At 52.3% G+C, this 20,445-nt stretch overlaps 1 protein-coding gene across 2 annotated transcripts in view; it reads right to left on the bottom strand.

Moving 5' to 3' along the window:
• CIB4 (calcium and integrin binding family member 4) overlaps positions 1-16,038 on the bottom strand; it is a 52,723-nt gene extending 36,685 nt beyond the window's left edge. Inside the window, exons 1-3 of one of the 2 annotated variants that reach the window (XM_027033380.2) lie at positions 13,672-16,038; positions 13,224-13,258; positions 6,341-6,437 (exon numbers count right to left, since the gene is read on the bottom strand). In XM_027033380.2, the coding sequence (XP_026889181.1) occupies positions 6,341-6,437; positions 13,224-13,258; positions 13,672-13,809 (270 nt within the window). In that variant the 5' untranslated portion in view covers positions 13,810-16,038. The remainder of the gene's footprint in view (positions 1-6,340; positions 6,438-13,223; positions 13,259-13,671) is intronic. The other variant, XM_015064125.3, reaches the window with a different exon arrangement.
• Positions 16,039-20,445: the final 4,407 nt, after the last annotated feature.

Genomic DNA, 20,445 nt, shown 5'->3' with positions numbered 1-20,445 from the left:
AATTCCAAGGAAAACTGACAACCAGCCTGTAGTTCAATTCCGTGTAAATGCTCCATCAAGTATGAGGGGAGAATAAAGACATTATCACCTGGGTCAGGTGGAGGTATGGTGGCAAGACGTTTACCTCTGTGAACCTTTTAGGAGGAAGCTACTAGGGGATGTGCGTCACCAAAACAAGGGAGTACACGGAGAGAAATTTAGCCAAGAAAATCGACCATACAGGGGTGCCTGGGTGGCTCAGTTGGTTGAGCATCTGACTTCACGCTCATGGTTCGTGAGTTCGAGTCCCGCATCGCGCTCTCTGCTGTCAGCACAGAGTCTGCATCAGATCCTCTGTCCCCATCTCTCTCTCTGCCCCTCCCGGCTCATTCCCTCTCTCAAAATAAATAAATAAGTTAAAAAAAGAAAAAAAAAAAGAAAATGGAATGTACAGAAAGCATCTCACTCCTGAAAGCCTTAGGGGAGACTTTCAGGTGATTGGCAGAGGTTTAGTGTGAACTTAATGATAAGTACGTAGAAGCATAATCAAAAGCAATGATTACATCCAGGAAAGACAAAAACAAAAAACGTGCAGAAAGGGAAAAGTAACCATAGCCGATTTCCTGGCTCAGCTCTGAGTAGCATATGGAGTCATAACAACGTATACACTGAATACTGATCCAATCAAAACATTTATATACCTACACTGGGAGGGTGGGGGATAGAAGCAAGGTGGGGGATGGACATGGGGGAGGGAAGCGCTAAGCCTCTTCTCTAGGAGGTCAAAGGCCGAGGTATGAAGAGGGGGCCATACAAGAGCCCTCTCCAGGGATATGGAGGCAAGAGCCAAGAATCAGCTGAGAGCTGCAAATGTTTGCTTCCAGAAAAGGGAAATGAGGGTAACCCTTGTAGGGCAACTTGACTCTTGACGTGCATAAACAATTTTGATTTGAAAACTTAAAAAAAAAAAACCCTTTTAAATAAAAAAATACACTCCCATTCCTGCCCCCCCCGCTACCCTGGTAGTTTCTCCAAAGTCTGAATAAGTATGAGGACTCTTCGTTTGCTGAAAGCGTTGGGAGTGGGTTCTTTGCAAAGTATTTGAAGTGGATAGGCCCAGCCTATAAGTGGGCATCAGAAAGGTTCAGAGAAACTGGGGACAGACAGAAACTGACACGGAGCTGGAACCTTAGGAGCCACACCCACAGGGCCTCCTGCTACCTCGGGCAGGTTTCCTAACCTCTCTGTGCTTACAGTGCAGAGTTGATGCTGGAGGCAAAAGCAGAAGAGGCCAGGCTGTGCACACACCCCACCTGCCGTCAGGAACCCCGGAGGGGGAGGCGGGAAGAGGCCCGAGAGCAGTGTGGTGGCCCCTTCAGTGTGCGAACCTCCACCCTACCGGCTCTGAGACCCCGGGATCTCCCACAGGTCCTTCCACCCGCCATCCTGGGCCCGGAAACCAGAAACCTGGGTCACACTGTGCCACTACTCATCCAAGTTTACAGAAAGCAAGATGGTTATTTACAAGAACAGAAACATTGAGCTAATTCGCTTTCAAATACACCAACGAAAGCCCCAAAGAGAAAACAGAAACTTCTGAGTGGAAAAGGGCCACTGTGTCCCCGTCCTCAGGGTCCCCCCCTCCCTGCCCTGCGGCCCTCGGCTGCCCAGGCAACTCTCTCGCCTTGTTCATCTGTTGATGGGCAGACCCTTCCCAATATTAACCAACCCACTTTTTCCACCAGTGAATCCAAGTTAAGAAAACAGAACTTTCTTCCCAGACCACTCAAGCCCCTGAGCCAAGTTATAGCTGTACCCGGAGCTCCCTGGGGCCCAATTCTCACAGCCTTTTCCAGAGATGTGTTCTGGGCAGTGTGAGTCAGACTGCTCCCATCCTTGGGCCCTGAGGACCCAGGGACACTCGCGCCCTCACCCCCCAGCAAGCCTCTCCTTGCTCATTTCGGGAAGCGAGCCTCCCTCTGCGACCAAGATTGGAAAGACCTGGAGGGCAATTTAGTCCTCAATCCCCAAAAGCTAGTCTGAGGACCAGTGATGACTGGTGACGGAGTGCTTAATGACCAGGAGCAAACGTAGAAAAAGAAGCACAAAAAAGAGATGTGTACGGGAAGAACTGTTCTTGCTTCTGGGATTAGATCGTTCTTATATTTTTGATCTAGAATGAACATGCTTAAAAAATGAAATGATGGTGATGGTGGATCCCATCGTTTGTAAATGTCCTTACTTGGCCAAATTGGAAAGTTGGCGTCTCTAATGGTTCTTTCTCAAAAAGAGAAAAAAAAATTTGGGGGGGTGGGGTGGGGCGGGGAGTTTTTTATCGGACACTGAACATCCAAAGTCTGGGACGTACTATGGAGGTGGACACAGAAGACAGCAAGAACGAGTGCCAGGGCCAGAGCCCCAGGCTCGGGAGGTGAGGAGGGAACACCCCGGCCACATGCTTGTCTGGCCCCGCTTCACACCCTTCAGTGACAGGGAACTCGTGCCCTCTGCATGCAGCTCTACTGATTAGAAAGCGCTTCCTCATACTGTCACGACACCTGCATCCTTGGACCCAGATCTACGCCTGGGAGCACCTAGAGCCAGGCCTCTCACCTGCTTTGGAAAACGGGCTCTCCACGCGGCACCCCACCCGCCCAGTCTCCTTTGCTTGGGGTCTATTTGCTTCCTCACACCCTGAATCATTCCCCTCGGGAAGTGACTGGCCTCAGATCACTTAACTAGCAAGCGAGTTCTAACCCAGCGGCAGTGGTCGGGTGTCCCAAATGTGTGAGATCGTTCTGGCTGTTCAGAACCAGCTGGAAAAGGAACAAAGAAACCAACATGGGGGGGGGGCGGGGAATCATGCAAAAAAGTCCAGGGGATCCCAATAAACACTTCACATATCTGCTTAGAAAAAAATCTGAAAGGAAATAAGGCAAAAGAGTCATGACCGTCATCCCTTGAGGTGAGCTACCCTGACAGTTTGTATTGCATTTTGACTTTTCTGTTTTCTGGGTTCTTTTTTTTTAACGTTTTATTTATTTTTGAGACAGAGAGAGACAGAGCATGAACAGGGGAGGGGCAGAGAGAGAGGGAGACACAGAATCGGAAGCAGACTCCAGGCTCTGAGCCATCAGCCCAGAGCCCGACACGGGGCTCGAACTCACGGACCGTGAGATCGTGACCTGAGCTGAAGTCGGACGCTTAACCGACTGAGCCACCCAGGCGCCCCTGTTTTCCGGTTTTTCTACAATGATCTGGTTTGTATTTGTACAATGGGGTAAAGCGATGGCCATTCAGAGGGAAGAGATAAATAAAATTAAAGAAGTCTGGTCCCAAGATCCCGTCTCAGTTCCCAGCCACTGTCCAGTAAAGTGCCTGGGGGTCTGGCGCTCCAGAGGCGTCCTGGGCTGGTGCTCCCTGTGGGCAGCGGCTGCCTGCACACACTCCCACAGCCCTCCCACCACCGTGGGACGCAGACCCCAGGCCACCCTTCTGCCCCTCCTCTGTTCTCAAGCCTTGCAGTCTCTCACCCTTCACTTGGCTCCCTGCCCCGGAGATGGAAGAGAGCAGCGGACAAGGGGAAAAAACGGAGGGTGCAGAGGACTGTGGCTCATCCCTGCACTTGTTACACAGCAGAGGGCAGACACATGGTTTTGCAGACAGGGATTCATGCTTAGAGGGAGACAGCACAGGTGGAGTGATGGAGCCGGGCCCTGACCCGGCCCTCTGATGCCAGTGCGGCGTGCGTTCCTCTGGGGCTCAGGACAGAGCCCCCAGGCCCGCCTAGGGTGCTCTGGGGCCATGTGGAGTGCCAGCTCACGCGTCACCCCTCACTCTCCAAGCCGGCCCTCCATGGCTGGTCTTTGCCAGGCGCTCCCCCTGTGCCCCCAGGGCGCCTTGCAGACCCAGCGCTCAGTCAGCACTGAGCCAAGCCCTGATCAGAGGGGGCGCCCCCGGTTGGAAATGGGGTCAGAGCCAGCCAGGCTCTGCGGTCACGTAGCCCAAGCAAGGTGTTTCCCTCTTGGGGCTTCAGTTTTCTGAGGGGTAAAGCCGGGGCAGAGAGCATTTGGCAGTGATTCCCTGGTGGTGCCTGATTTTAAGGCTTCACCTTCTGATATTCTGAGACTGCCCGAGTGACACTGTCCCCCATCTGGGGAGCGGAGGGCACAAGTTTCCCATTCGGTCCCAGGGCCCGAGTGGATAGCCTCCTTCTGAGACACACCCCAGCCAGCGCGTGTCTGGGTGTCTAAGCACACGCGTGTGCGTGCATGGGTGCGTGGGGGGCGATGGGGACATGGAAGTGTGTGTGTGTCGGGGTGAGGGGGTGGGGGGGTGTGTGCGAGCAGGGGGTACCAGAAGGACAGGCCCCCGTCTGCCTGGGCCAGACACATCCTCCAATTATTTCACCTTTTTGAGGATTGTGCTCCTTTCCTCTCCAAGACCCCAGCTCCAGCTCCCCCATCCTACTCCCCCCCCTCACCCCCTTCTCACTCCTTTGTTTTCTGTTCCTGCCTCCATGTCAAGCCCCAGCTCTGTGCTCTTTCTTGGTCTCTGCCCAAAACAAGCTCCCTTGCTTCGGAGATGCTGCAGAGCCCTCGTTGAATGTGTGTCCCTTCCACCTGTGCAATCTCCTCCTTAGGACCCTACCCGAGTCCCCAGCCCTCTTCTAAGAGGCGCCCACGGCTCTCAGAGCCCGTCTTGTTCCAGACAGAAGAGAAGACGGGCTCTCGTTGCACAATGACAAATTCAAACCATTATTCTGCCGAGATCCGAATGAAAAATCAGGAAGACTGACACCGCCATGATTTGTTAACCCGACACTGCCTCGCTACGCACTGCACAAATTTTAATTAAAAATCTTAGAAGTGATTGGGGAGCCCTTTTATTGTGACTCTCTGGCCTCTTCCGGGTGCTTTGCGGGGAAGGGCAGAGCCTTGTCACAGCAGGAACAAAAAAACTCAAGGATGGTCCTTAAAAGATTGGTGGTGATGGGCGGCCTGGGGGGATGCAGCAAGCCTTCGGGAGCATGTGCAAACAACCCCCAGCCACCCCCACCACTCCACCCATTTCACAGGTGGGGAGACTGAGGCACAGGGAGTGGTTTGTACAAGGACTCTGCTATAACAAGCACAAGATGTGTGTGTGTGTGTGTGTGTGTGTGTGTGTGTGTGTGTACTGGGTGTATGAGTTATGAGATTTGGCCCAGGAAACTGGGAAATCTAGGAGAAGATATGAACATCTGGCCCACCTCTCTTATCTATCAGGCTCTCACTCAGGGAGGATCAGCTAAATTCAGGGGGAGAGGATAAAGGGACCAAGAACAGAAATGCACGTGTCTTTCTTTCCTGTAGTCACACCTGGAGATAGACGGAGGCAGGCTGGGATGACAGTCCCCGGGCTCCAAGTCTTGCTCCTGGCTTCTCAGGGAAGAACCTGAGAAGGTTCTCAGTCGTTCTAGAAAAGCCCTAGTCCAGTGAGGCAGCCTGAGCAGAAGAGAAGGGCTGAGGAGGGGGCTGGGAGAATGACCTGGGGTGGCACCCTGGTTTCCCCTAGGCCCGAATGATTCTGCAGGGGATCCTCGACCTTCCTGCTTATCTCATTTGGGGCATAAAAGAGAGGAGAGAGAGCTGGCTGGTGCAGGGTCCTCTGGTGGGGGAGGGGGCGTCAGGTAAATGGCCGGCAGGAAGCCGGAGGGGGGTGTGGTGCGGTGTTTAAGCTGAGGCTCAAAAGGGAATCACAAGCAGGCTCTGGAAGATCAGTCAGCAGAGCCAGGGGGACCTCGGCTAGGCCTGCCACCTTCACCGATAGGACCTGGAACAAGTGGCATTGCCCCAGTGCACCTCTGCCCCTCACCGAGAAATGGTGACTGTTGCCATGCCTGTCCTGCCTATGAGACTGATACAAGGATAAAGTGAGGCCAGATTCATATGAAAAGTCCTGGGGGGGGGGGGGGGGGGGAGGGGCGCGCCTGGGTGGCTCAGTCAGTTAAGTGTCTGACTTCGGCTCTGGTCACGATCTCACCGTTTGTGAGTTCGAGCCCCGCGTTGGGCTCTGTGCTGACAGCTCAGAGCCTGGAGCCTGCTTTGGATTCTGTGCCTCCCTCTCTCTCTCTGCCCCTCCCCTGCTCGTGCTCTGTCTCTCCCTCTCGCTCTCGAAATAAATAAACACTAAAAAAAATTTTTTTAAGAAAAGTGCTGGGGAAGCATGCCCTGCTGGGCCCGTGCCTGGAGGTCCAAGAGCCCCTCTGGAGATGCTACCACCAGACGGCCCACGGTCAGAGTGCCCTCCCCTCCCCCAGTGTCCTCCACCCCTCCATGGCCCCCAGTGGCACCTCCCCCTGCCCCCATCCAGCACTCACCCTCAGGGCCGGCAGGGAGCTGACCTGGTCTGTGGTCAGTGTCGCCTCCTTGTAGTGCTTCCCAGGGGGACAGAGCTTCAGGAAGGTGTCATGGATGCTAAGAAGAGAGGCATGATGAACTGCAGGCTCAGCTCATGGACTGCAGACCGTGTGCCTCTGTCCCCCCGGGATCCCTGGAAGAAGGGGACTTACAATTGAGTGACATAGCAAAGGCAGTTAGACCTTTCATTCCACCCTTCTAGAAACATCCTTGAGGAGTCCAGGGTGCCCAGCACACAGTAGGGGGTGCAAAGATGAGCCGGGCATGAGGAAAGGTGTGTGAGTGTGCTCTATAGCATGGAACATACGCCACAGGTGTTCGTTATAGAATGTCAGAGCTGGAGGGGACATCTGTGGTCACACCGTCCAGTCCCTCACTTGCAGATGGAGAAGCCCGCAGGGCCTTGGGGAAGCCAGCGCGCAACCCCAAGCCATCTGCCCAGCCCGGCCCTTGGCCCTGAGAAGGTGGGTGTGGCTGAGTCAGTGTCTCTGTCGCAGGCCCATACTGTGCTGGAGGCTTTGCTTGTGAGGGGCAGGCAGAAGGCGAAGGGGCTGTGTGACCTTCGAGTGGGGGGGAGGGCAGGAGCCCCAGGCCAAGAGAGCACAAGCCCTCATCCTCCCGCCCTCCTACCCCATCCTGGTCACAGGTCTTGGGTCTGTTAGGACGGGTGACCCAGAAAGTGGAGAGGAGACGTGGTGGCCTGGGACACAGGAGGCCCACACTCCAGTTCCCGCCCTGCCACTCCGGTGCCGTGACCTCGCCTTACTCTTGAGCCTTAGTGTCACCATCGGGAAAATGGGCAATAATGATATTTCTCTTGGGAGGCCAGGAGGCGGGGGTGGGTGTTGACATGATGGAGAGTGCAGGGCCTTCGTGTGACTGTGTGTGTGTGTGTGTGTATGAGAGTGTGTGTGAGTGTGTGAGGGGTGGGGGGTTAACACACGCTGGTGAAAAACGGTCTCTAGAGCCAGACAGACCTGAGTTCAAGTCCTGACTCTGCCCTCTGGTAGCTCTGAGACGTTGAACAGGGTTCTGACACCACCTGAGCCCCAGTCTCCTCATTGTCACGGTGGGGCCAATCTCCCCTCACAAATATGTGAGGAGTAAACAGGAGGAGCTGTATAAAGGTCAGCCTGGCGTTGCATAGGCTCTCAGGAGATCCCGAGCTTCTCCACACCCCTGTCTGTGCTCCTGTCCTGCAGCTCAGACACGCTGTGCCCTGCCTCCCAGAGCTCGGCCCCAGACCATGATGGTGGGTGCCCTCTAACCTGACCTGGGTCCCTGGGCCTGCCCTTTCTTCTTCCCCTAGGATCCTTCCTGCTCCAAAATTACCCTCTCTCCTTTGGTCCTTTCCTTCTCTTCTGCCCACCATCCAGCTTCTCATCTCGGCCGAGCGCTAGGAGGCGAGCATCTGGCCAAGTTAATCCCTACTCAGGAAAGTGACTAACAGCCCCTCACTGTCACCTGCGGGGTGTGTGGTTTGGTGACCCAAATGAACTCTGATGGGTGGGATTTAGGGACATGTGACTAAGTGAAGACTTCAGAGGGTGATTTTGCCAGTGAGGATTTGCAGGTAGAGAAGAGGCCCTCCCAGGGCCCTGATTATGGTAAATGGAGGCCCAACACCAGGAGAACTGACAGCCAGGATCTGCTCCCCATCCGGCCTCTCATGTTTTCACAGCTCACCGACGGGGAAAACGTCCTTTAGATCCCGGCCGTGGGAGAGTAGAAAGAACATCAGCTGTGTCTGTGCTCTTACTGTTTTCCCACTGACTGCCCAGGCGAGGCTCTGATCTCTATGGTGTCTCCCACCGCCCTTGCCCTCTGGCTTCCAGATGCTTCCGGATGGCTTTGGCCCAAGGGAGGCACCATAGGGAGACTGGAGGTAGTGAGAGAGCCTGGTGGGTGTGTCCCCCTCCCCCTTCCAGCCTTGGCCGGCTCTGGTAGCATCTGTGTCTGTGTGATCCCTCCAACGTTCACTCAGCTCCGGCGCTTGACTGGGCCGTGGGCCTCGGGGGCAGTAATCGCTAGTCCCTGGCTGTTTCCTTCAGCCTCTGAGAGCAGTCCCTTCACTACAAAGTCCCTTCAAAGACCCCAACTGAGCGTATGATCTGTTTCCCCGCTTCCTGCTGGAAGGCTGCCAGATCAGTCAGGGGGACCCATTTGGACCCTGATCCCTCTTCCACTAGCTGTGTGATCTGAAGCAAGTTGTTTGACCTCTCTGAGCAGAGAGACCTAGGCTTCAATCCTGACTCTGCCGGATGGGGAGCTAATCCCCATCACTGGCCTTGTGCTGACTCATGTCAAGGGCCTGAAAACAGGAGCCAGACCGGTGCATGGCTATTCGTGAAGAACAGGCTCCATCAGCCTCGTAAGGGGCCCTGAACTTGTCACCAGACACTTCTCTGAAAGTTCGGGAGGGAGCCGAAAAGCGGAGTACGGAAAAGGTGAGGGGAAACATTCTCCAGGAAAGCACAGGGGACACTAAAAGGCATCGAGGAGAAAAGGAAGGCCATCATCCCCGGAGGACCCAGTGGCCCACGAGGGGAAGGGACAGGGGGGAGGGGGCAGCAGGAGCTGTCACTGTCACTGTTAGAACTCCGGCCTGAGGTGAGAACAAGCAGACTGACTTTCAGTAAGTTGTACTAATTTTTTAGAATTCTCTTGAGGTCCCAGGGCGCCTGGGTGGCTCAGTGAGTGAAGCCTCCGACTTCAGCTCAGGTCATGATCTCACAGTTAGCGAGTTCCAGACCCGCGTCAGGCTCTGCACTGACAGCTCAGAGCCTGGGGCCTGGAGCCTGAAGCCTGCTTCAGATTCTATTTCCCTCTCTCTTTCTCTCTCTCTCTCTCAAAAATAAATAAATAAACATTAAAAAAAAAAAAAAAAGAATTCTCTGAGGTCCTGTGCCATTATGGCGGGCGCCCAGGATGGACTGCTCCCTGGCTCCCCACGGGAGTGGCCCGAACCCCACAGCGGGTTCTTCAGGCTGTGCAGCCCCCACCCCCAAGGATCCACCCCTACCCAGGTGTGAGTTCCTCGGCCCCGCCCTCCCCCCAGAGCTTTCTGGTGGGGAGGGCTGCTGTGGGGAGGGCCTTGCCCAGATTTCATGCCATCCCAGGCCTCCGAGTGGGTGGGCTGCCCGCAGATGAATCGTGGCTGCATCTCAGCTGCCACAAAACGTTCTCCTCCTCCAAATATGGATCAGCCGGCTCTAAATGGAACTCTGAATTAATCACTAATGGACTCAAGAGTCAAAGCCATTTGAAAAACTCACACATTCAGCCTGCCAGAAATCAAGGAGCCCATGCTGTGGCTCCCTCCCAGACGAGGGGAGGGGCCGTCGGCGGGCTCAGAGGCCCCAAGACAGGGGAGACCAGCCCTGCAGCTCACACTCTTCGGGACCTTGGACCTGCCACAATCCCTTCTTGTGCCTCAGTTTCCCCTCTGTAAAATGAGAGACTCAACGATCCCTCCCGCCCCCAGCGCCCTCCAGTTCGGGCATCCTACGGCTGCTTCCGTACCTTTCTCTGCACCCTTGCCTCTGAGGCCCTCTGTAGTGGTGTTCAACTGGGTCCCACGTTAGAAACCTGTGGAGACTCTGTGAAAGGACCGGGCCCACCCCTAGAGGCTCTCATTCAAGGCCAGGGAGGGGGCAGGACCTCTAAGTCCCGCGAGCTCTCGTGTTCCGCTTGTCCAGGAAGGACTGAGAACACGGCTCCGTTGCCAGTCTCCGAATCTACTCTTTTCCTCTGGGCTCAGCTCCCCGGGCCATGGGGTCAATAGTTCTTTGCCCAACAGCACAGCCTGAAGGTATTTTATAAATAGCCCTATCTTTAGCCTGAAAAGGTGGCTTTTATGGTCTGCTCCTTTCAAGCTGTGTGGCTTGGGCAAATCACTTCATTTCTCTGAGCCAGTTTCTTCATTGCAAAAGAAAAAAAAAAAGACAGAGAGAGAGATAATAATAGCATGAAAATAACAGCTATACCACATAGTCAACACTGACCCACGTGCCGGGGGCTGCTCTAACCCCCTGACATGCATTCGATCACTTAATTGTCCTAATAACAACCATGCGGGGTTAGGTTCCAGGACTTGATATCATGCTTTTTATAAGTGTGGGAACAGGTTGAGCAAAGGCTCAGCAAAGGTAAGAAACGTCACAGAGCTAGAAGGTGGCAGAGCTGAGTCTCGAACGAACACAGGCCTCTGGCTTCAAGGAAGCAAGCTTGTAACCACTCTGCCTGCTGACCTTCTGGTGCCCCAGGAGGACCAGCGCTAATGGCCAGGATGGGGCCTGGAAGCTAGAAAGTGTTGGGCACTCAGGGGCGCTAAGAGGAAAGAGCGGCCTCATGGCAGGGCCTGGGGGCAAAGCTTCAGGCTCCCAAAGCGACCTACATGCAGCCCGAGGTCATGACAGGAGAGGTCACTGAGGGTTACAGAGTAATCCAAACTGCTCAGACGGAGGCGGGCCGACCTGGGCTCCAACCGTGGAGGTCAAAAGGAAACCACGCGTGCCCTCTTCGGCTCAGACCCCAGAGGCAGAGTCCGCAGCCACAGCTGCAGATAAGAGCCTGCGAGGGCTGGTGCACCGAGCCCAAAGAGACATCTGGAAGGCTTCTCCGGGAGCAATTCAATCAGAAGTCAGGGAGGGCTGACCTGGAACTGAGGCTGAAAGGGACTTTCTCTTTAAAAGACCAACGAGATGAGATAGAAAATCCCCACAGGCTAGAAACTTAGGGTGGACAGACCCCTTCCTGGAGAGCCAAGCCCAGGCAGCCTGGCACAGGGAAGGGGCAGGCTCGAGGACCAGAACCTGTCACATGTGGTCTGCCCTCCCAGTGTGCATCCCCTGCAGATCTGGTGACCAGGCCTCTATGGCCTATGCAAGTCACAGGTAAGAGCGTGGGAACATACTAGATGAGGCAGAGCCACCCTCTGGAGGTTACTCCTGTCTGGTGGTGTCCTGGATACTTTTTTTCAAATGCACTGATCTATCCAACTGCATTGCCATCCAGGCCGCATTTCTTTGTCACATTAGTAGGAAAATCACAACACGTCTTCAGAGGCCACATAGGAAAACTGTCTAAAAGCGACTGGGGCTTAGTCTAGCCGAACTTGGCCACTTTCTCCGGTGCCATCAGCTTCCTAAGCCACTGCAAGTGCCACTGGGTGTCCGTGTCAAAGCTGCCCCTTCGCTTTCCAGACAAGGCACCAACACTAACACTGATACAGTCAGTCCTCCGGGTCCCTTCCGACAAGCTAACCTACGATCGCCGCGTGCACGCTGTGTGTGTCCTTCCAGAGATCTTCCCTTTGTGTGTGTGTGTGTGTGCATGTAGAACCTTATGTTTTACAAAAACGGAAGTACCCTGTATATACCAGTCTAGTTTACCAGAAGAACACAGTTTCCTTACTAGTTTTAATGGAGCGTGTCCTCCAAAAGCTTCCTCAGACAGCATGCATAAGAGGTACTTTTTAAAAATAATTTGCATGTCAAAAAATAGTCACTTCACCTTCACTTTTGATTAATAGGTTAGCTATGACTTAATTCTATATTGGGATTTTTTCCTTATAATTTTGAAGGTCTTGGGGCGCCTGGGGGGCTCAGTTAGTTAAGTATCTGACTCTTGACTTGGGCTCAGGTCACGATCTCACAGTTTGTGAGTTCGAGCCCCACATCGGGCTTTGCACTGACAGCGTGGAGCCTGCTTGGGATTCTCTCCCTCCCCCTCTCTCTGCCCCTCCCCCGCTGGCTCGCTCACTCTCTCTCTCTCCTCTCTGTCTCTCTCTCTCTCAATAAATAAATAAAAAAGCTTTAAAAAATAATAATAATTCCGAAGGTCTTTAGCTGCTGTCTTCCAACCTTTCCAAGTCCCAAACCATTCTGATTCCTGGTCCTCTGTATGTCTTTTGTCTCTGTTTTTTTCTCTACAGAGGTTTTTAGGCTCTTATTATCTCTGGTGTTCTGAAATGTTATGATGACATGATTTAACGTAGGCTTTAAATTGTTCTCTTCAAATAGCTAGTGTCCCTCAGCTTCCAATTCATACCTAACAAGTGGGGCTCAAAAACGCTGACCCGGAGCTCGTCCCTGCTTATCACTGGGCCTGGCGGCCCTGAGGCTGGAGCCTGTGTGCTCGGCTCTGTCCAGATGGTAAGCACCTCTCTTCTGCTGGGCTGGGGAAGGGGTGCTGAGTGGTTGGCAGAGCAAGAGAAGGAGTCACATGGGACTTCCAGTCAACCTTCTGGGCCTGGACGGAGCACTCACACACCAAACCAGTCACTCTCTCTGCAATCCGATGAGGAGGGCGCCTGCAGCCTCTCCATGCTGCATGACGCTTGTCTTTGGCCCGGAGCCTTCCCTGCTGGACAGCAACCCGCATGACAACAGGGATGGTGGGCTGTTCCCCATTATGCTCCCAGGGTCCTCACAGTGTCTGGCACATTCCAGGCCCTGAAGAGAGGCTTGGAGAGGGACCCTGGGCTTAGAGCGATTCAGTAACGCATCCAAGTTTATCCAGCCAGGCTTCCGACCTGTTTCCTAAGTCCTTTCTTCCTTCCCCCATCACCCCGAGGAGGCCCTGTCCACTTCCGTGATTATGTGAAGAAATCCTGCATTGGGTCCCATAGTGGCTTAACGCCTGAGGTTTCACTCAACTCAAGCTGGGCCCTGGGAATCACGGTGTCAGCTCTCCTGACTGGGTTCTGTCTCTGCCCTCCCTGTTCCAGCCTCATCTCCGGGGCTCCACAGCACTGGGCAGGAACCACACTCAGGGACCAGCACGGGGCTGTACCAGGATGAGACCTCAGCTCAAGGGGAGGCAAGGGGCCCCTCTACTCACCACAGGATTTCATTCCTGGTCAGGAAGGTCAGGGCCTACAACAAACCACAGAGAGATGACCTGCCCACTCCGTCTGGCCCTACCCCGGCCCCCTGCGGAATAGGGAGCTTCAGGGACTGGGAAGGAAGGAGAAGCCCATTTTCTCACCCCGTAGCTGGTGAAATGGAGGCACCCCAGCCCTCTGCAGGGGACGCCCCCAGTGGTGGCAGAGGAGAAAATAGTGCCCTTCTCTCCTCCCCAGGCTCTGACAGCATGGAGAGAGGATTGAAGCCACAACTAAAACCCTGGGCTCTGAAGCAGGAGACAAATGGGGGAGGGAGCCTCAGAGTACTGGCCAGGGCTCACATGGACGCAGGTTCAATGGCCACCACATCCTTGCCTGGGAAACTCTCCACCTGCTTCGGGAAGCTCCCCGCTCTTCCCAGAATCTCCTGGCTGATCTACCCACCTGGTATTCTTCCAGGTCCTCCCAGTGCATCTGGTGCCTCAAACATTGCCCCATGCCACCCCCCCCTTCTCTGTGCTGCAGTAGGACCACAGCCCCAAGGGCCCAGCAGGTAATGTGACCAGGTGATCCGGTTGCCATGGTGACCTACATTCCACCTTCTGCCCATTCTACTCGATTGAGCCTCTGAGTGGGCAAAGAAACAGATTCTTTGGGTTCCCAAGACTAACAGGCATCACCCGCCTTACACCCAAACGACAACCAGAAGGCAACCCACTGGCAGGGTTGAGAGTCATCCTGTTGGCTCAGGAGTCACACCGGCTGGGTTCAAACCCCAGCTCTGCTACATGCTGACAAGACATGTGACCGTGGGCTAGGTACTCAGCCTCTCTGGATCTTACTTTCCTCAACAGTAAAATGAAGGTGATAATTGTGGGATTCTTGGGAGGATTATTTGAGTTAATGCAGGTAACAATGTTGGCACATTATAGGTGCTCAATAATCTTAGTTAGCTATTAGAACCACATCCCAAGTACGGTGCCAAGTGTGGGGACATAGTGATGAATAAGCATAGACCCCGACCTCAAGAAATGACTGAAAGAGTACAGAAAAGGGCATTCCCCGCCATCAGCCACGGTCCCTTCAGGAATAGAAGGCACGCTCAAACCAGAGTAACTTGAAGAGGAAATTAAAAATAGAACTACCCAGGGGCGCCTGGGTGGCTCAGGCGGTTGAGCGTCCGGCTTCAGCTCGGGTCATGATCTCACAGTTCGTGAGTTCAAGCCCCGCATCGGGCTGTGTTGTCAGCACAGATTCTCCTGCTTCAGATTCTGTGTCTCCCTCTCTCTGCCCCTTCCCCGCTCATGCTCTGTCTCTATCTCTCAAAAATGAATAGGCGTTAAATTAAAAAAAATTTTTTTAAATAGGATTACCCCATGACCCAGCAATAACCCTCCTAGGAATTTGCCCAAAGGGTACAGGAGTGCTGATTCGTAGGGGCACATGTACTCCAATGTTTATAACAGCACTTTCAACAGTAGCCAAATTATGGAAAGAGTCCAAATGTCCATCAACTGATGAATGGATAAAGATGTGGTTTATATATACAATGGAATACTACTTGGCAATGAGAAAGAATGAAATCCTGCCATTTGCAGCAACGTGGATGGAACTGGAGGGTATTAGGCTAAGTGAAATAAATCAGTCAAAGAAAGACAGATACCATATGTTTTCACTCATCTATGGAACTTGAGAAACTTAACAGAAGACCATGGGGGAGGGGAAGGGGAAAAAATAGTTTCAAACAGAGAGGGAGGCAAACCATAAGAGACTCTTAAATACAGAGTACAAACTGAGGGTGGATGGGGGTGGGGAGAAGGGAAAACAGGTGATGCGCATTGAGGAGGGCACTTGTTGGGATGAGCACTGGGTGTCGTAGGTAAAGCGATGAATCATGGGAATCTATCCCCAAAGCCAAGAGCACACTGTGCATGCTGTTGTCAGCTAGCTTGACAACAAACGATATTTAAAAAAAGGAGAACTTGAAGCGGGTCTGACAAAGGGACTCACCACAACGGCAAGGTCCGGGTGTAGGGAAACCACCCAGGATAGCACAGATTCCTGGGCTAGTAACCACAGAGCTGTTATCCGCCCTGACCCATGCACACAGAATAAAGAGCCCGACATCACTCTCTCTTCTTCCTCTACTCTCCTGTGAGGATGAGGAACAAGTAGAGAGTGAATCTGGAAAGGTGGAGAAGTCCAGCACAGGCCATCAATGCTAAGGCCAGGAGGGTCCTCCCAAAGCCCTGTTCCCTGCCCTGCCTCTGGGAGGGTCCTCACGTCCGCCCTCACTGTGCCAGTGTCGGTCTCCTGGTTCAAGCCCATGTCTTTCCACACGCTCTCCTAGGTAAACATCCCAGGGGCTTTCTGATGGAGCTAATTTATATCTCTGGAAATACAGCTGCTCATTTTTCTTCATCTGTCCTCCTCTGAGACGGAGCCTGGTGGAAGAAATCCAGAAGCCTCCGGTCCTTGATTTACTTGGGGACACAGGTGGAGTAGCCACAGTGTGCCAAGTACGCGGCTTGACCCTGGGAGAGATTAGTGAATGATTTCAGCCCTCAAGAAACAGATACTTGCCACACACACACACACACACACACCCCAAGGGAGATTGAGTGGATTCCACCAGAGAGGTAATAGTGCAGAATTATGGGTATTTAGAAGTGGAAACCATGCGGGGCAGGAAGTCTTCGTGGAGGCGGTAACATTTCTGTGTTTGTTGCGTCATGGTCGAGAACCTAAGCCGGCTGCGTCACCTCGGGCAAATCACCAAACTATATTCTAAACTCATCTGTATAATGGGAACAATAAATCCCCACTTCGGAGGATTATTGAAAGAATACAACGAAATTGTAAATTTACTGAGTGCTCAGTAAAGAGGTGAATTATATCATTACTTTTAAAAGTTGGGCCTGGGGAAAAGGGGTAGGATATGTTAGCAGGCGGTGTCAGTACTTACATCCCATCTTCTGGAAAGTCCTTTGAGCTGCTGCTCCCTTTGAACAGCTTCTCCGCCTGGTGTGTCTGTGAGGCTGGCAGGGGACGGAATGGGTCCTTTTACTCTGGGGAAGGCGGACACAGGGGCGGCTCAGTGATGCCGTGGAGTCACTCAGCTGGCCAATGGGCAAGTGAGGATCCGAAGCCTGCATTGCGGCTGTGGCCTGGGGGGTTCCCACAGCGCGGCCTGGGAGGCTGGGGGTGGGGGGGAGGCGCTGTGGGATCACACTCAGAAAGGCCGCTTCGTTCTCAAGCCTTGCGCAGTCCCCCCCGTCACAGCAAGGTGCAGGTAGCGGTGTGGCACTGTCCGGGGTGTCCTTTAACGCCCGGTTGACACACGCTAAGAGGAGAAAAACAAACTGGAGAATAACTTTGCAGCTTAGATGAGCTAGTCATTCGGCAACTATTTATTGAGCTAGGGAGTGGAAATAGGGAATAAGACAGCCCCTGCCTGCTCAGAGCCAGACACACATGGGAAAAACGATGTCCCTTAGCTAGTGATGAGCGCTGTCAAAGAAAGAAAGCAAGGATGGAGAGGGGTAGGCTTAGAGAGGCCCTCCGCCCCCGGGAGGCACCCTTTGAGCAGAGGCCTGAGTGACAAGGAGAGGTGAGCCAGCAGGGGGCAGCTCTTACAGGCCTAGGAGACAACGGCACCCAGATAGCATTCAATAACACTTTGGTTTTTGTTCCATTTGTTTATATGGCACATTCCAGTTTGAAAATGAAGCAGGTTTGCCGTGTATAACTGTGATATAGAGTTTCCTTTGTAAACATGTTTAATTAAAAGAAAGAGGAGCCCATTCAAAGAGAAATATCCAATAGATAATCACGCAGGTGGTAAAAGAACATGGCAGAAATCACAAAGGTCTTCCTGTCCGTCTCTCTCACACACACAAACGCACACATGCACGCACACACAGAAGTAACCAATGTCTGCAAACTCTCCCGCCCTCCTCTTTCCTTTCCTTTTCATCCCCCACGTTGCCCCTAAAACCCTGCTCACCCCCCACCCCCCAGGCAGGCTCTGTGATTTCTTTCTAGAGAGCGTTTTCATGGTGCCTACATAGAACACTAGCAGCAATAATATCACCTTACATTTGCATATCCCTTTGTAATTCCAAAATGCTTTTCTATGTACCATCTCATTGGCCCAAGAAATAAAAGCCTATGCTAAAAAAAAAAAGAAAGAAAAGAAAAGAAAAGAAAGGAAAAGAATGCCCCAAATGGATTCCACCTTCAATACACTAACCAACCAACTTCCCCACCCACCTCCAGCCTGTTAAATCTCTCAGACTCTTCTCCAACAGGGGTTTTGAAAAGGGTGTAACTGAACAGAGAGCAGGCCCAGGCCTGCCCCGGCAGTTCCAACTCCTTCTTCTCCAAGGTCTGCCCCTGCGTGAACCCTCTGCGTGGGGTGGAATGCATTCTTTGCAAGGTTTCTGTTACCTTGCGGTGAACTCCACAGACTATCAAAGCGGCAACCCCTGGCCTGACCTTGATTTAGAGGTCTCTTAAAATCCAAAAGGGGCCAAAGAGGAATCTGTATCCAGAATATACAAAGAAATCTTACAACTCAACAATAAAAAGACATATAGCCAAGGAAAAAATGGACAAAGGATTTGAATAGATGTTTCTCCAAAGAAGACACATGAATGGCCAATGAGTGCATGAAAAGATGCTAACGTCATTAGCCATCAGGGAGATGCAGACTAAAAACCACAGCAAGACACCATAGCTCGCCCGCTAGGATGGCCAAAACCAACAGACAGTAGGTGTTGCTGAGGATGTGGACAAATTGGAACCCTCCCATGCTGCTGGTGGGAATGTTAAATGGTGCAGCCACTTCGGAAAAGAGTTCGACACGTCCTCAAAATGTTAAGCAGGTTACCATATGACCCAGTGGTTCCACTTCTGGCTATATACCCGAGAGAAATAAAAACATTTGTCCACATAAAAACTTGTACATGAACGTTTATAGCATTCTTCATGATAGCCAAAAAGTGGAGACAGCCCAAATGCTCACCAACTGATGAATGCATAAATAAAATACGACATATCCATACAACGGAGCATTAACTGGCAATAAAAATAAATGAAGTAATGATACACAGTGCACCATGGATAAAGCTTAAAAACATTATATTAAATGAGGAAAGCTCATTTACATGAAATGTCTACAAACAGACAAATCCATAGATACAGAAAGTAGATTAGTAATTTCCAGGATCTGGCGGGGGGAGGGAATACGGGGGGCGGGGGTGGTCTACTGCTAATGAGTATGGGGTTTCTTTTGGGGTGATGAAAATATTCTAAAATTGGATAGGGGTGATGTTTCTACAACTCTCTGAATATAGTGAAAAATATTGAGTTGTTCACTTTAAGACTAAACCGTATGGTATGGCAATTATAGCTTAATAAAGCAGTTATTAAAAATAATTTCAAGGAGTGTTTATGTCCTAACTTAGCAACTGGCACACAGTAAGCCACCATATATATCATTAGAGGAGCATGTAAATGGGATTATATTTTGAAATAGTTTCAGATCTATTTCCTCAGCCTGTGAGTCTTGGAGCCCAGGGGGTCCCACCCACTGTGGGAGGCGAGGGTAGATCTTGCTAGAGCAAGTCACTGCCCAGCTTTGAACATCAACTACATTTCTGTTTGAGTTCCCAGCGACCAAGGAGACTGGAAAGCCACCCTTTGTCTGGAGAAAGGATTTTCTAAATTCCTTTGTTGTGGCAAGAGGCAGGCCTAGGCGGTGTAGATCCTGGACTCTGTAGGGGCATCCCCAGCAGGCATAGAGGAAAAGGATGAAAGGTTTGCCCTCCTGGTCTTGGGGACAAAGACGATGAAGAAGATAGCAAGGACATCACACCATCATGAGCTCACTACCCAAGGACGAGGGTGCAGGGGTGCCGAGAATCTCAGGCGCTTGAGTCATGCTTCCCTGAGCTCACCGATTGTGGAGGGTGGAGGAGGGGGCCTGACACCTCTAGAAGTCCGCCCCATCTAGCGGGGTGCAGAACAAAGGTGCCTTAGTGGCCGGGGAGGCAAGACCAAGGCAGGACCCTGCCTTCCCTGGCCATTGTGGGGACCCAGAAGCTCTCACATGCCCCAGGGAGAGGATTGGAGAGGCAGAGAGCTCCGGCAAAGGCCTGTCCAGGATGAAGAGTCCACTAAGGCACCTTCCCAGGAAGAAATGGGACACTGCAACTCCCATAATGCACGTCAACACATTACCCAGAAGGCCAGGTGTGACTATCGTGCCTCATGGGACTCCAGCAAAAGTATATAGAACAAGTATGGATCCAAGGATGTCTCCCCATGGCCAGGGGAGTGTCCTCATGTGGCCAGATACTGACATGGGGTAGAGAAGTGGGTGCAAAATCTGAAATTTTGAACATTTGCATAGAGGGGACTGGCTCATCCAAAGAGATATTTAAACCAGTTCTTTAGTTTTCTATTTACATTGCCCTGGGGGAGTAGGATTGTTCAGAGTGGGGCTAGAAACAGAGAATAAATCTTTGAATAGATGGAAGATTTTTATTTTTAAAAAAATTGTTAATGTTTATTTAAACATTAGAGACAGAGAAGGAGGGACAGAGTGGGCGTGGGGGGAGGGGCAGAGAGAGAGACACACACACAGAATCCGAAGCAGGTTTCAGGCTCCGAGCTGTCAGCACAGCGTCCGACACGGGGCCCGAACCCACGAACTGTGACATCATGACCTGAAGTAGGACGCCTAACCTAACTGACTGAGCCACCCAGGTGCCCCAGAGAGTAAGGGGTTTTTTTGTTTTTTAATGTTTATTTATTTATTTGGCCGGGGGGGAGAGAGGAAGGGGCAGAGAGAGGGAGAATAAATGGAAGATTTAAATGGGAAATAAATCATTCAACTTGGAAGACACCAAAATATTATTAATGGCAAGTTCAGGAAGTGGAAGCTTGGGGGAATTTGAGGAGTTCTAGAGAACAAACTCTCTTTCCTTTGTGTGTGTGTGTGCGCGCGCGCACACACACACACACACACACACACACACACACACACACACACACACGGGAAAGACTCAGCCAGGAAGAGAGCGCTGGAGTGTGAGTAGCTGGAGGGATCAGGGAAGCAAGGGAGAGCTCTGGCCTAGGAAGGGCCGATCCAGCCGGCCCCAGTGACCGTCCCCAGATGAGCTAGGCTGGAGCCTGCACACCGACAGCAGCAGG

This window comes from Acinonyx jubatus, chromosome A3 (genome assembly GCF_027475565.1).
Source record: "Acinonyx jubatus isolate Ajub_Pintada_27869175 chromosome A3, VMU_Ajub_asm_v1.0, whole genome shotgun sequence".
In the NCBI taxonomy this organism is placed as follows: Eukaryota; Metazoa; Chordata; class Mammalia; order Carnivora; family Felidae; genus Acinonyx; species Acinonyx jubatus.
The sequence above is the reverse complement of the archived record's forward strand: the minus strand, read 5'-3'. Positions and strand labels throughout refer to the sequence as shown.